This window comes from Electrona antarctica (genome assembly GCF_951216825.1).
Source record: "Electrona antarctica genome assembly, chromosome: 22".
NCBI lineage: Eukaryota > Metazoa > Chordata > Actinopteri > Myctophiformes > Myctophidae > Electrona > Electrona antarctica.
The window spans coordinates 7776144-7788523 of NC_136805.1; the positions used below are offsets into that span (position 1 = coordinate 7776144).

Sequence of the window (12380 nt, forward strand, 5' to 3'; positions counted from 1 at the left end):
ACATTTCAAGCACAACTCAATAAAAGACTGTTAACTGCATGGACGACACCATAAAGCATTACACTTGTTTACAATAGGGTCCAGCATGTTCAATTCATCATAACAGAGAAGTACAAATACACACTACTATATAGCCAAAAGCAGGAAATCATCATAGAGGAGCACCAGGGAGGTAAAAAAAAGGCATATATACAGTGAGGGGGAAAAGGGGTGGTGGGGGATTCAGATTTTACGGGGGCCAGTTTCAAATTGCAGCCATCCGTATCGGTGCCCTTTGAGAGTGGTTTTGAAGGAGTCAAGGGATTTGCTGCATCGCATGTCTTAATGACTGTTGGTAGGGCGTTCCACATTTTGGTGGCATAGGAGCGAAATGAATTTTGTGCCGAATATGGGTTGCACATGGTTTTTGATTGATTGATTGATTAACAGTTTGCAGAATTACAGTACATTTCAAGTACAACTCAATACAAAAACTGTTAACTGTGAGTGGACGACACCATAAAAGCATTACACTTGTTTACAATAGGGCCCACTATTTTCAATTCATCAAGAATTTGTTCAATTCATCAAGGTTTGTTGAACTCCCTTGTGGGTGTTGTGGGTGTGGACTGTGGACTTCGTTGACATTAAGGAAGTATTTAGACAGGTACATGGGCCAGAATGAGATGATGTACGATGATAAGAGCGCCCCTCACTTCACACGGGTGTGATTCTTTTTAAAGGGTCCCACATCTTATGATAGGCGCTGGACGGTGTTACAACACATCACAGGGGGAATGATTTAGCTCCATCTGATCCGTGTCCCTCCCCGCTCTCTTTAGTCCGTGATGACGTCACGGTGACCCGTCAACAACACAGGAGCTCATCTGTTGGGAGTGTGTGTGTGTGAGAGAGAGAGAGAGACCAGACAGAAAGGAAAGGAGGACAAACTGTATTCCAAGACCAAGCGGAGCGACACACACTTTACAACGAACGACCAAAAGCGGCGAGAGACATTACAAACTCAGCCGTCTCCGGTCTGGGAACTAAACAAAGTTGTTTTAACAACAACTCCAGCGGCTGGACGGGTACGCTTTATAGAACCATGTTTTAGAAAGAGTATATAGTTGTGGTTGGTGGGATAGAAACAAGGAGGCGGGCTTGGGACTGGAGCTTTGCAGCGGCTAGCTGGTTAGCTGGGGGAAGATATAAGTAAGAACGAAAGAAAGAACTTGGAAGAAGAGCAAAGAGAATGGAGCTAGACGACGTCGTCCTGTACCATGACGACTCGGGGTCCGCGGCGATTATGTCCGAGCGGGTGTCCGGCCTGGCCAGCTCCATATACCGCGAGTTCGAGAGGCTGATCGGCCAATACGACGAGGACGTGGTGAAGCAACTTATGCCACTTGTAGTCGCCGTGCTGGAGAACTTGGACTCGGTGTTCGCCGTCAACCAGGAGCACGAAGTGGAGCTGGAGCTGCTGAAGGAGGACAACGAGCAACTTGTCACCCAGTACGAGCGAGAGAAGGCGCTGAGGAAACATGCAGAGGAGGTGGGTGTTCGTTCTGCGGTTAGTTTTTGTGCACAAAAAAGTGTTGTTGTTGTTGGTGCACTTCACGGAGACGATGATCAGATCATCCGCTTTGCTACAACAAGGCCACACGACTTGTGTTGGAGAGCACAGATTTGTGCTCCAACAACACACTGTCAAGTAACACATTATTTAATTATGCTTCTTGTATTGAATGTGGGTCAGGTCACCCATTTCATAGGTCAGGACCTCTGCTTTTTATTAAATATCTGAGACTACTCTCCAAAGTCTCCATAGTAAAATAGTGTTCATTTAACTCTGAGAGTTACAGACTGGTCAATTTTCTTCCTAATCAATCATTTATCTGGGGCTGGGGGCACCCTCTCTGGGTTGGAACCCCTAGAAAGGAGTACCCTAGAAGTCTACTCTGGACCCCTCACCCCAGGTTGCTCTAGAGAGGCCCACCCACCTGCCCCACCACCACCTTCAGCAGCAGGGTGGAATAAATAACTTTTCCACCAATCTTGTAGTTTAGTGTGTAATGCAACATCACTGATTTGATTTCCAGTTCTGCATCAGCGGCATGCGTTTCAAACCACAATGTGGTTTTGCATGCTTTCTGCTGATGCAAATGCATGCTCTGCAGACTAGATGCAGGGTGAAAGTCCTAGTACTGACAGCTTTCAATTCAGCCTGCTCCCAATTATAATATTAGTCATAGATGCAAAACATGATGTGCCCCCATTGTTTTGGATTCAGCCAAATTACGCTGTTGTTTGCATATACCCCTAAACATTAATAAACATACTTACAGCACTTCTGTTCCTTCAGTTGTATTTCAGAGCATACCTATTTACACGCACCTCGACAGTGGGTGCAGGGCCAATAAGGCAATTATGGAAGGAGGTAGGGCCCGCACACCATTCTTTTGGTAAATAATTACTTTATTGAATAAATCGACAACGTTTCGATCTTGACAGATCTTCGTCAGGTCAGTATACAGATGCACACATTTTCATCACTTTTATCTAGTTCCCTCAGATCGACTTTCAGTTGTATTTACCATGACTTTGCAGGCTTGTCAGTCTAGTCTATTCATCTTTCAATGTGCATTAATGATACATGGCCTTGTTTTTCAAACTACTTCTTTATTTCCCCGTTCGCTTCCTCGTTTCCCTTTCCCCCTCACTCACTCACTCACTAGTATGACACTGTCTGTCTATACTATTCTCGTAGCACTAGCAACCCATGGTGAACCAATTTAGCCCTAGCCTTCACAGTAATGTGCACCTGGATGTGATAGTTTAGCACTCTCATCTTGCTGCACCGTGTGCAACCTTAAGTTGTAGCATGTTGTTAAATGTTATCTAGTTGATGCAGACTACACTAACATGTAGTTGCTATACAACTATATAGTGTAGGGGCCTTCAACTGATTGTAAACGAGGGACCACCACCCTGACTTAGAATGAACCTGGGGACCACCGTTGTGTTAGGTGGGGATATGGGGTAAGATTAGTGCTTTTGTAACACATCCCATGTGTATACAACATCCCACTGTTTCTCATCCATTGGTCCATTGACTACTAATAATGTGCTATTAATGACTCAACCAGACAATCTGGTGCACTTCCCCCCCCTGTTCTGTTGAATTTCTCGACCTCTTGTCAACTTGTCAGTAAATGACTACATGGACGGTCAGGTCACCAGGTCATTCACTTCACGGTTTTTCAACTAGTAGAAAGTAAAATAATAAACATAAATCAACAAATCCTACATTATTAAATTCAGGGTCAGTGACCACATGTAATACCTCCACGGACCACCTGTTGAAAACCTGCCATAGCACTGCATAATTGTAGTTATAAGAATTCATGCATCATCATGATGCTTTAGAACTATTATTACACAAAGGGAATTGTATAATCATCATTATATAGTATTACAATCACACCATAGTGTGTGATTGACAGTGACATTATGACATAATGTGACATAATGACAGTGATTATAATACATTATACAGCCTAATTATTTTATTGTATTATAACTATGATAATTATAATTACTAGACGGGTCCCCGGCTGTAGAGCACCGAGTCGGTAACAATGGAAGTTGGAGATCCATGCCCTGTGCACCCGGCAATGCCCGTTGTACCCGTGTCAGAGTACCCGTTCCACCCATCTGTCTGTGTCCCCTTTATGCCCATATATGGAGATTACTGTATCTGTCTCTCTGTGACCCTTTAATCCGATATATGGAGTTCTGTGTCAGGTATGCCCACATATGGTGATGTCACAACAGAACAGACGTACAGAGAGAGACGTTGTGCATTTATAGATAGATGAGTATTTATGAGTTGAGTTTTTATAGTCTATAATTATACAGTGTTATAAGTAGATAATGCATAAGTATGTTTATAATACGTTATGGGATCATGGCATGTGTTACCGACTGCAAAAACTTGATACTACTAACATACATTGCATATAATGTTCAGGAGCGTTATATAATCGTAGAAACACACCATGTAGAGCAATAAGAGCATACCACCCTTGAACATGTTCAACCATTCATGTGCTAATTTGTAGTGCATACACAAAAGTGGAGCACTTTTTCTGCCATCAGTGTGTTTATGTGATACTAAGTTAAATTGGAAAAAAGGCAGAAAAGTATAAGTTGTTAAAAGTCAAAAGAACTTTAGAGGCACGCATTTGGCATGTTCTGATTTGTCAAATAGTGTGTGTGTGTGTGTGTGTGTGTGTGTGTGTGTGTGTGTGTGTGTGTGTGTGTGTGTGTGTGTGTGTGTGTGTGTGTGTGTGTGTGTGTGTGTGTGTGTGTGTGTGTGTGTGTGTGTGTGTGTGTGTGTGTGTGTGTGTGTGTGTGTGTGTGTGTGTGTGTGTGTGTGTGTGTGTGTGTGTGCGCGTCCTTGCTCTGCTGTTGATATTAAACTTGCCAAGGATAGCATTAGCTTGAGTGACAGGCATAACCGGTTTCAAAGCAAGTCAGCCTACGCCTAATTCTATCAATTTTATAATTGATTACCTGAGAGACCTGTACATATGGGAATTCAGTTGTCCCATGGCATTGCCATTTGGTTTACTTGTCAAAAAGCATTTTTCGGGCACGGTGGCACAGTTGGTAGTGCTGTCGCCTCACAGCTAGAAGGTCCTGGGTTCGATTCCCGCTCGGAACGCTGTGGGTGCTGGCGGCGTGTTTCCTCCCCCGCGTCATCAGTGCCCATACCCGAGGCGGCGTTGGCGAAAGGGCCTTTCTGTGTGGAGTTTGTATGTTCTCCCCGTGTCCCCTAGGGTAGGTACCCTCACAAAAAACATGCAGTAATCCTGGTCTCTAAACTGCCTCCCCCTGGCCAGCCGGGGTGCCTGATGGAGGGGAAAGGAACTGGTTGGAATAACGTGTTCCTTCCACGCGCTACGTCCAACCAGGGAAACTCCCCCCTGTCAGGTGTAAAGGAGCAACTTGGGCATGAAGGAAGCATGAGTTCAAGTCCGTTGCTCTCCCCATGTCCTCCATATATGTGGACTAGGTTGGCGGAGGGTGTGTAGAGCCCAGGATCACATTAGATAATTGACACAGGGGTGAACTGAAAAATGGGTTACAAAATCGTGGGATCAAAATGATGCTATTTTTGAAAAATCGTGAAAATGTGGCACAAATCTTTGAATATTATTCTTTCAGAGCGAACGTTTTTAACTCAATTTTTTCCTTCTGGGGGGTCCCTGGATTGGAACAGCATATTTTCAGATGGGGGTCGGCGGCCAAATACATATATTTTTGGGGTTCATAGGGGACATAGAAACATAGGTTTTTCAGAAAACTATCATGATTTAGAAGACATTTGTAGAATCGTCCTCAGGTCTAAATAAGCAAGACTGATGTCTTGCGTATGCGTATCCTAGTATGATTGTGTCATCATCGTGTCATTGTGTCATAGGCCTAACCCTGTACCGTGACGACTACATAATAGAAGGTTAACGCCTGCCTTCTGGACACACCAGTGTAGCAGCCAGAGTTGACTTTCATGACTCAGGAATCACAGGGCATGGCCATAGGAAGTTTTAGGCTAATTATACCAGTCTGAGGTCATTTGGACTGACTGACTGCTCTGCTGGACGCAGCGCAGGTTCACACACACACACACACACACACACACACACACACACACACACACACACACACACACACACACACACACATACATACAGAGATTTTATATAGTTTATAGTTAAGGGACGCAATAAAACAACGACCTCTGCATCCACGGGATGCACTACTGTACTGTTTTTTATTATAGTTTGTTTATTTTGCTAGCTTTAGTTATAATAATCATTTATTCTTCTGTTTTCTACATGAATATAACCACATTATAACCATATAAAATGAAATGGGTGTTAAATGCTGCAACTTGTAAAAAATGGCAAAATATGACTCAAAGTCATTGAAGTGGGACTCACTCACACACACACACACACACACACACACACACACACACACACACAACATCATACATACCTAATTTTAGGACTTGGAAAAGCTATGACATGCTAATGACAGGCTTAAACTACTTCAATTGATATAGTTGTGTTGGCATGCAAGTTTGTTGAGGAAGATAAGACTGTCCTTGACAAAAGTGCCATTCACACGAGCAGTCAAGCAGCACTATAACTATAAAATTTAGTTTAAAAAATCGTTCCAAGTCAAGTGGATGGCAGAATTCACACACCACAACTATAACAAATACAATGGTGAACGATAAAGTTAATTATGGTGCTCACGGTGTAAATGGCGCTTAAGAATTGCCCTAGAATTTGCTGTCTGTGGTTCTCCACTCATAAAGCGTGGATGCTTTTATTTCAGGTACAGTGAGTGAACAGAGACAGGAATGACGGGAATAGCATGCATTAAAGGGCCTGCCCTCAGTGGACTTTATCTGGGGTCAGCTGCAAGGAGGTCTACAGCAAACAGCCTCATTTATATAGACTCTCTTACTCTGTGAAACACAGGGGCACCCCAAATGGTTAATCCTTTTTTTTTTTTTTTATAATTTTTATCCCACGATTTTGTAACCCATTTTTCACCCCTGTGTCAATTATCTAATGTGATCCTGGGCTCTACACACCCTCCGCCAACCTAGTCCCCATATATGGGGGACATGGGGAGAGCAACGGACTTGAACTCGTGCTTCCTTCATGCCTGAGTGTCCAAGTTGCTCCTTTACACCTGACAGGGGGGAGTTTCCCTGGTTGGACGTAGTGTGTGGAAGGAACACGTTATTCCAACCAGTTCCTTTCCCCTCCCATCAGGCGCCCCGGCTGGCCAGGGGGAGGCAGTTTAGAGACCAGGATTACTGCATGTTTTTTGTGAGGGTACCTACCCTAGGGGACACGGGGAGAACATGCAAACTCCACACAGAAAGGCCCTTTCGCCAACCCCGCCTCGGGTATGGGCACTGATGACCCACAGCGCCCCGAGCGGGAATCGAACCCAGGACCTTCTAGCTGTGAGGCGACAGCCTCACAGCATATTGTTTCTATCAAAGTGAGCTTTTTTGTCCTGTGTGGAGTTTGCATGTTTGTTCTCCCCGTATCCCTTAGGGTAGGTACCTCCCCGTATCCCTTAGGGTAGGTACCTCCCCGTATCCATTAGGGTAGGTACCTCCCCGTATCCCTTAGGGTAGGTACCTCCCCGTATCCATTAGGGTAGGTACCTCCCCGTATCCATTAGGGTAGGTACCTCCCCGTATCCATTAGGGTAGGTACCTCCCCGTATCCATTAGGGTAGGTACCTCCCCGTATCCATTAGGGTAGGTACCTCCCCGTATCCATTAGGGTAGGTACCTCCCCGTATCCATTAGGGTAGGTACCTCCCCGTATCCATTAGGGTAGGTACCTCCCCGTATCCATTAGGGTAGGTACCTCCCCGTATCCATTAGGGTAGGTACCTCCCCGTATCCATTAGGGTAGGTACCTCCCCGTATCCATTAGGGTAGGTACCTCCCCGTATCCATTAGGGTAGGTACCTCCCCGTATCCCTTAGGGTAGGTACCTCCCCGTATTCATTAGGGTAGGTACCTCCCCGTATCCATTAGGGTAGGTACCTCCCCGTATCCATTAGGGTAGGTACCTCCCCGTATCCATTAGGGTAGGTACCCACTACCCTCACAAAAAACCTGCATTAATCGTGGTCTCTATACCTTTCTTTTAAATGTAGTATAGCTTTTTCTGCCTTTATGGATAGTCAGTATTGAGAGAGAGAGAGACAGGAAACTCCTCATGCATAGAAGGAAGCATGAGGTCAGTCTGCTGCCCCTAGGTTGGCAGAGGAAGTGTAGCGCCCAGGATGAAAAAATGGGTTACAAAAATCGTGGGATAAAAATATTTAAAAAATAAACGGGAAAGTGCAGGTTAATGACATGCAGGAAATAGCCTCTAGTTGCATTCGAACCCAAGCCAGCACCAAGGGGCCAGTGAGGCTATTCAACGTTGAAGCTCTGGGCCCTAGTGGTAGGAGGAGGGACTACAGGCGGACCCTGTATTCATGACCGGGAAACCCCGTGCAGCTGGGCTTTAACATTGAGTGCTCGGTTGCACTTCCGCATTTGACCACCAAAATTTGGTGGTCAAATGCGGAAGTAGACGTTCTGAGACGGTACTTCCGGCAGTCTTCCGGGTGCTTCAAAACGCCACTGAGCAACTTCCACTGACATGAATAGCTGGGGGGGGGGCGGAGCTTCGCGCCAGTTCAGTCTCCTTTTATATACTTTATGGCCAGCACCCCTACTTCCCTCAGCCATGTCTGCGCTCTTGTACTTATTACCAGAAAGGCTCACCTGATGTGAGCAACTGGGGCACCCCGAGTTCATCTGTACTGAGGATCTCCATTAAATGTAATCAGGACTATTAAATGTTTAAATGTTGTCAGGACTACTGACAACATGCCTGCTTAGTGCTTGGTTTGTCCCTGCCTTCCGCTGTGCTCATCACATGTATGCATGTGTGGACATGATGAGCCACAAGATTGTTCTCTCCTCCTCAGTCAATAGTCTGTCTTACGGATTTCTTCCTACTGCAAATGACATGGATACCTGTTGATTCTGTTGACACACTCGCACCAGACTACCACAACCACACCTACTGGCTTGGATATTATGACGTTGAGGTACTCGACCACTGACTGAACTCCATCGTCTCCCATCTGTTTGCAGCGCCTCTGATACGTTATGAGCTTATCGTGACCCCCTTTCCCCTTTCCCCAAGAGGACCACAACGGAAACAAGCCTAACGGCTTTCTTGTGACTCGATCCTTTTAAAATGTATTTTTCAATAAAGTAATCAATCAATCAATCAAAAGAATTGTGCGTAAGACTTAAATGGGACATTGTTTTCCTTTAACTACTGCACTGTGCAGGAAAATAGAAAAACAGGATGATTCACTTCAGCTAACAAAACCTAGTCAACGAAGAGCCCAATGACATGGATATCAGTCCTAGTTATAGATTAACATGTCTGTTATGACGGTAGTACTTTTATAGGCAAATATACTGACTTTTATCTGTGGTTCGGTTGTTCATGCCTTAGCAAAAGTTGAGCCCCGTGATTTACTTTAGGTCAGAGCCTAGGACACGCAGTCACTCACACATACACGCACGCACGCACACACATATAATCACTGAGATTCTCTTCATATCTCACCACCCTGTTTGACTGCATAGTAACATGGCCACAGTACCGTGTGACCTGCTGACCGGCTGCTATGACTAAGGTAGTGATAGTTGTCTTTCCTTGGTGGCATTTCACACTGCAACGTCACACAAAGTATCACAACACGAGAAATATTGTTGCCGGCTGATGGATTGCAACGTTTGCAGCCAGCAAAACAATTGCCTCTTTATTATGTGGAGGAGTGGAAATCCTTAGCATGCTCTCGGTTACTAAGCTTCTCATTTGGGTGACAACGAGTCGCACTCGAGCAAAGTGACAGATTAACTTCACCGGACAAACAAAATTGAATTAGCGAAGTTCCTTATTTTCCCACACTACAAACCCAATGGAATCTCTCTGTCCTTTTAGTACGTCTCACCAGAAAAGGAAAGGAAACGGGCAGGGCAGGAAATTGTTCAGCCCTCCCCTTAGTTCCTTTTGGCTCCTTCTGGACCAAAGTGTCCTCGCCTCATTGCGCGGCAGCATGATCTCACACAATGTTATGATGTAACAGATCTCTCTTTAGAAAAGGCACCTGCTACTGATCCTGGTCATAAATAATACAAGGAGATCAACTAAGGTGGCGTCTAAATGGAGAGAAAGCGAGAATGGCAGATGGTTAATATAAGGTTTGTTTTTTGGCTTTTTTTTATTGATAGTATCAAGTGAAGAATGACAGGAAAGAGGGAGAGAGAGAGAAGGGGAGAGACATGCAGCAAAGGTCGTGATGAACGGGACTTGAACACGCAACGCGCTGTCAGGCTACATGTGGCACCTGGACCACTTGGCCAGTGGGCGCCCAACCATCTGATCTTTTCTTCCCCCATGCACGTCTTTCATAATGACCAAAGATGTGTAAACGTGTTTTGTCCCAACATGGCTCCTGTAACAGAGGTGAGAGAGCATACATGCTCTGAGTTGTGCTCAGAGCGCAAGAGTTGCATTGGTCTTTTTTTTTCTCTTCTTTTCACCTCTACCACTTGTTATTGGATATAATAACATCCGATTAACAACATAGCTGGACACTAAATATTGTATGAATATTTGACAGGGTCTGAAAAAAGTTTAATTAATTTGACTGGCATAAACACATCATTTGTGTGTGTGTGTGTGTGTGTGTGTGTGTGTGTGTGGTGTAATATCGCAAGTCCAACATGAATGACTGCACTAAAGTCTTTCTATTGGTTAGTGCGACGAGGTTGTTTTTAAAATGTCCAAATTGTTTGCACCCAGTAGAGTTGTATCCCATTCATTGAATTGTAGATGTCACCAGACGTAGCAGTAGGCAGAGGCCTCCTACCGTCTGGCTACACAAGACTACATTCATACTAATTACTAACCATGTCACATGTCAACCGGATTTATGAATTACCCACCCGCCAAAATTAATACATAGAGTAAATTAACATAAACAACACACACAACTACCGAAGGTTGTTGTGTGGAGTTAGTATGAATATTCCTTGTTCTTTCATAACAATTAACCTGACGCTGGATAGAGTTGGGATCTGGAACCCGAGGACTCAGACCCAATATTGAAGAACTGTAATCGGTTCTCTATCATATTTGGAACCGGTTTGCGGAACCAGTTTATCACACTATCGGAGCTGGTAAGTTGTGGACTTCACGTCTGCTAGACAATTAAAATACCTGTCCTAAATTCAAGGACCACCATAACGGGTGCAATGTTTTGGTTCCAATCTGGTCCATTTGGAACCCCATATAGGGACTGGTTAAGGGGAACGTGTTAAGGAATCAGACAAGAAGGATCCCAACCCTGCTGCTGGACAGGTCGTCCACTCCAGACAACAGTTTCCAGATGTCTCGGTAATATCCAGCCAGCCTACTGAAGACTGAGCACAGTTCATCAGGCTCTCTGTCAATTGAGTGTCCATACAGTGCATCCCTGTGTGTGTGTGTGTGTGTGTGTGTGTGTGTGTGTGTGTGTGTGTGTGTGTGCACATGCGCTTGTGCTGGAGCCACATGAGGCATGTGTGTCTGTGTGCATGTGCTTAGCGAGGGACAAAGGGAGCATTTATACATTGGGGAGTTGGGGGAAGAAGATCGCAAAGAGAGAGAACGCGAAAAAAAAACCCGGAGGAACACTTTGTCTGTTTGGCTGTCATATGCACAACCTCCACCCTGCGTCATATGATAAGCAGCTGTGTGTGTGCCTTTGTGTCAGATGTTAGGTTTTAGGCTATAGAGGGCTATAGAGGGCTAACACATGATTTATACTCGCTAGCAGCTCTAAAAGCTCACAATGTGTCTCAGCATGACACCTTGTGAACTTGTAGATTGGCTATTTTTGGTGCACGACAGAACAGAACGCCCAACCAAGTCTAACACAGGCTTTAATAATCTATAGGTTTATGTGCACATGTATTGTATATGGGAAACGAGTCTTGGGCTTAGTCAAGGCTCATACATAGTCTGGATTTTTGGTGGTTAGGTGACCACCGAACTACAACATGACGTCACGAGCCGCGGTGAAGAGCAAACCACCGCCACCGCTCCAGCCCTTCGCTCTGTTTTTACTCACCACCGCTCAATGTTATTTCAGCTCCGGTGGTCAGCTCACCACCGGAGCGGTGGTCACCTCACCACCGAAAATCCAGACTATGAATAGGCCTTCACTCATAGAATAAAAACCTTTATAATTTCATGTCTGTCAGTCCGTCCGTCTGTGAACAGCTAATCTCCAGCACCGTTTGACCATCAGCGTTGAGATTTGCATACACTCTCCCAGCAGGCCAAGACCATCTCCCCCACATTTTTTAAATCAGCCTCATGTTGCCGCTATAACAAGCCTCTTCATGTTTTGACCTATAACCTTTTAAATACTCTTATTGCAATTAATTCATGGTTCATTTCAGTCTACAATATTTACATATTCTTGCAAGCGTTTTTAATTTTCTTTTTATGTACACCCAACAGTGATACAAATTGGTTAAATTAGAACAAAATACTATTGATTCTTTCCGTAACTCACACAAATCAGTACACATTATCGGCCAGTCATGGGATCAATATGTATCAGTCAGAGTTTTCTGATATCAAAGATGTAGCTTGTGTAAATGTTAAATGTAAGTGGCCTGTCGTTTGTTTAAACGTATACTATGCTGCTTTTTGTATACTATGCTGTTTCGT

At 44.6% G+C, this 12380-nt stretch overlaps 1 protein-coding gene across 2 annotated transcripts in view; it reads left to right on the forward strand.

Annotated features, from left to right (window-relative positions):
- Window positions 1–786: 786 nt before the first annotated feature.
- spag9b (sperm associated antigen 9b) overlaps window positions 787–12380 on the forward strand; it is an 85217-nt gene continuing 73623 nt past the window's right edge. For both annotated transcript variants that reach the window (XM_079493254.1, XM_079493255.1), the window contains exon 1: window positions 787–1531. In XM_079493254.1, the coding sequence (XP_079349380.1) occupies window positions 1232–1531 (300 nt within the window). In that variant the 5' untranslated portion in view covers window positions 787–1231. The remainder of the gene's footprint in view (window positions 1532–12380) is intronic.